The sequence below is a fragment of the Nematolebias whitei genome, chromosome 2 (genome assembly GCF_014905685.2).
Source record: "Nematolebias whitei isolate Nwh7 chromosome 2, NemWhi1, whole genome shotgun sequence".
NCBI lineage: Eukaryota > Metazoa > Chordata > Actinopteri > Cyprinodontiformes > Rivulidae > Nematolebias > Nematolebias whitei.
In genome coordinates this window covers 60,318,325-60,321,341 of record NC_056499.1, presented here as the reverse complement: position 1 = coordinate 60,321,341, position 3,017 = coordinate 60,318,325, and the positions used below count along the sequence as shown (strand labels likewise).

The 3,017-nt window shown below is 41.8% G+C and overlaps 1 protein-coding gene across 1 annotated transcript in view; it reads right to left on the bottom strand.

The window, feature by feature from the left end:
• Positions 1-3,017, bottom strand: part of LOC119427505 (DIS3-like exonuclease 1) — a gene marked incomplete at its 3' end in the record, with an annotated part of 38,650 nt that overhangs the window by 30,341 nt on the left and 5,292 nt on the right. Inside the window, 1 exon segment of the mRNA XM_037695135.1 lies at positions 1,767-1,895. Coding sequence (XP_037551063.1) covers positions 1,767-1,895 — 129 coding nt within the window.

Here is a 3,017-nt window from a genome sequence, read left to right as displayed (position 1 = left end):
AACAGCACTCTACTATGAACACATTCATACAGCACTCTACTATACACGCATTCATACAGCAATCTACTATAAACACGTTCATATAGCACTCTACTATACACGCATTCATACAGCACTCTACTATAAACACATTCATACAGCACACTACTATAAACACACATACATACAGCACTCTACTATAAACACATTCATACAGCACTCTCCTATAAACACATTCATACAAGACTACTATAAACACATTCATACAGCACTCTACTAGACACATATTCATAAAGCACTCTACTATACACACATTCATACAGCACTCTACTACACACACATTCATACAGCACTCTACTATACACATTTATACAACACTACTACACACACTCAGACAGCAATTTACTAGACACACACATTCAAACAGCACTCCATTATAAAAATTCATTCAGCACTCTACTAAACTACATACATTGATACAGCACTCTACTACACACATTCATACAGTACTCTAATACACACGGGGAGGCTGTGGCTGAGTGGTTAGAGCAGACGGCTTCCAATGCAAAAGTTGGAGGTTCAAATCCACCAGCAGTCGTATGCCCAAGTGTCCCTGGGCAAGACACTGAACCCCTCATTGCCTCTGATGTGTGTCCCATCGCTGTATGAATGTGATAAAACTCTGATTATTCTCTTTAGAATTATTTGTTCAATTAGCTTTGTAGCGATCTATTAGAGTTATGTATGAATGGGTAAATGAGGGCACAGATTGTTACACAAGCGCTTTGAGTATCTTGATCAGATAGAAAGGAGCTTTAAAAGTACAGTCTATTTACCATGTATGCACCACTATTATGTGGCATTGTTGGCATTGTTTCAATAAGCTTCTGCAATGTCACTAGATCTATTTTCATTCAGTGTTGCAATAATTTTTCACCAAGATCTTGCATTGATGAGTAGACACTAGGCATGATGTCTGTATCACTTCACCTGCCTCTCTTCTTACCCTGATGCGCCCATCACTCTGGAACAGGGTCAATCTGGAATCATCAGGCCACATGACCTTCTATTGCTCCAGAGTTCAATATTTATGCTCCCTAGCAAATTGATTTATTTTTTCCCCAGATAGCCTCATTGATTAGTGGTTTTATTAAGGCTACACAGCTGTTCAGCCCCAATCCCTTGAGTTCCTTCACATTGTGTGTGTGGAAATGTTCTTACTTTCACTATTAAACATGGCCCTGAGTGCTACTGGTGTTTTTCTTCCATTTGATTTCACCAAACATTTAAGTTATCACGATCAAGATCATTCAGGATTTTTTTCTGGCCACATTTCTTCCTGGAAGATGATGGGTCCCCACTGTCCTTCCAGTTTTTAATAATGCATTGGATAGTTCTTAACCCAGTTTTAGTAGTTTCTGCAATCACCTTAGATGTTTTCTCTGCTTGATGCCAATGATTTGACCCTTCTCAAACAGACTGACATATTTTTCACAACGATGCCATGTGTCTTTCCACATGATTGTTTAAGAAATGAGAAGCAACTCATTGCACCAGTTGGAGTTAAATAACTTGTTGCCAGCTGAAATTACTGCCCATGCAGTAATTATCCAATAGGAGACTCATACCTGTTTGCTTAGTTAAATCCAGGTGGCAACATTTTTTTTGGCCAGGCAGTGTATATGCAGTATCCTCTAAGGAATTTAAGGCCTTAGTTTTCATACTTTGTTGGGTCATAAGTTGTTTTGCAGGGTCTACATGTTGCTATAGCGCCTGAAAGTTCTTACCTGGTCTGCCATGTTTCCAGGGTCTCTCCTTTCTCTCGGGGACAGTACGAATACGTCTGGAACTCGTTAGCAAAGAGCACACAGTCGTGTCGAGGGTCTTTCACCAGGTTTCTCAGACGGTTGTAATACCTGCACACACAACCAAATCAAAGCAGTCGTATCCAACTTCCGGCATGTCTCCAGACTCCCATTTGTTTCTAAACTACTGGAGAAAATAGTTGAGTCCCAGTTGAAGTGCTTCCTGGAGGGTCACGCTATCTTAGAGCTATTCCAATCTGGCTTTAAACCTCTCCAAGCACTGAAACTGCCCTATTGAAGGATTTTAATGACATCTTCTTATCCACAGATGCTGGCGATTCTGTGCTGCTTGTCCTATTGGACCTTACAGCCGCCTTTGACACCATCGACCATGAGATCCTCATTGCTAGGTTGGAGCAGTGGGTGGGCATCACAGAGCGAGCCCTCAATTGGTTCAGATCCTATCTCGCTGATAGATCCTTTTGTGTCTCCATTAAGGATTTTAGTTCTGCAGCGGCAGAGCTTAAATGGGGGGTTCCGCAGGGGTCCATCCTGGGTCCCCTCCTATTCTCTTTATACCTGCTGACACTTTGTGCTATTTTCCGTAAACACAACATGCCCTTCCACTTCTACGCCGATGACTGTCAAATTTACTTCCCCCTAAGACATAGTGGTACATGCTCTATTCAACTGCTGCTTGACTGCTTGGCTGACATCAGGGACTGGATGGCTTTAAATGTCTTAAGTTTCAATGAAAAGAAGTCTGAAGTCATGTTGTTCCCTCCCAACGACACAATCACAAACCACTGCATCGACCTTTCCACTCTAACCCTGTCAGAAAAACAAAGAGTCACTAATCTGGGCGTGATAATGGACCCTTCCCTGAAACTTAACAATCATGTAAACATGATTGTTAAATCATGTTTTTTCCAACTGAGGCGGCTGTCTAAACTGAAGCCCATATTGTCCAAAAAAAACCTGGAGACAGTAATACATGCATTCATTACATCTAGGCTTGATTACTGCAATTCACTCCTGTTTGGTATCAGTCAGACCTCCATTGCACGACTACAACTGATCCAGAATGCAGCTGCCCGATTTTTAACCAGTACAGGCAAAAGAGAGCACATTACACCAGTTTTGGCCTCACTGCACTGGTTACCAGTTCACCTTTGATTCCAGTTCAAAATACTCCTGTATGTCTACAAATCGCTGAACAGTTTCGCCCCCCCC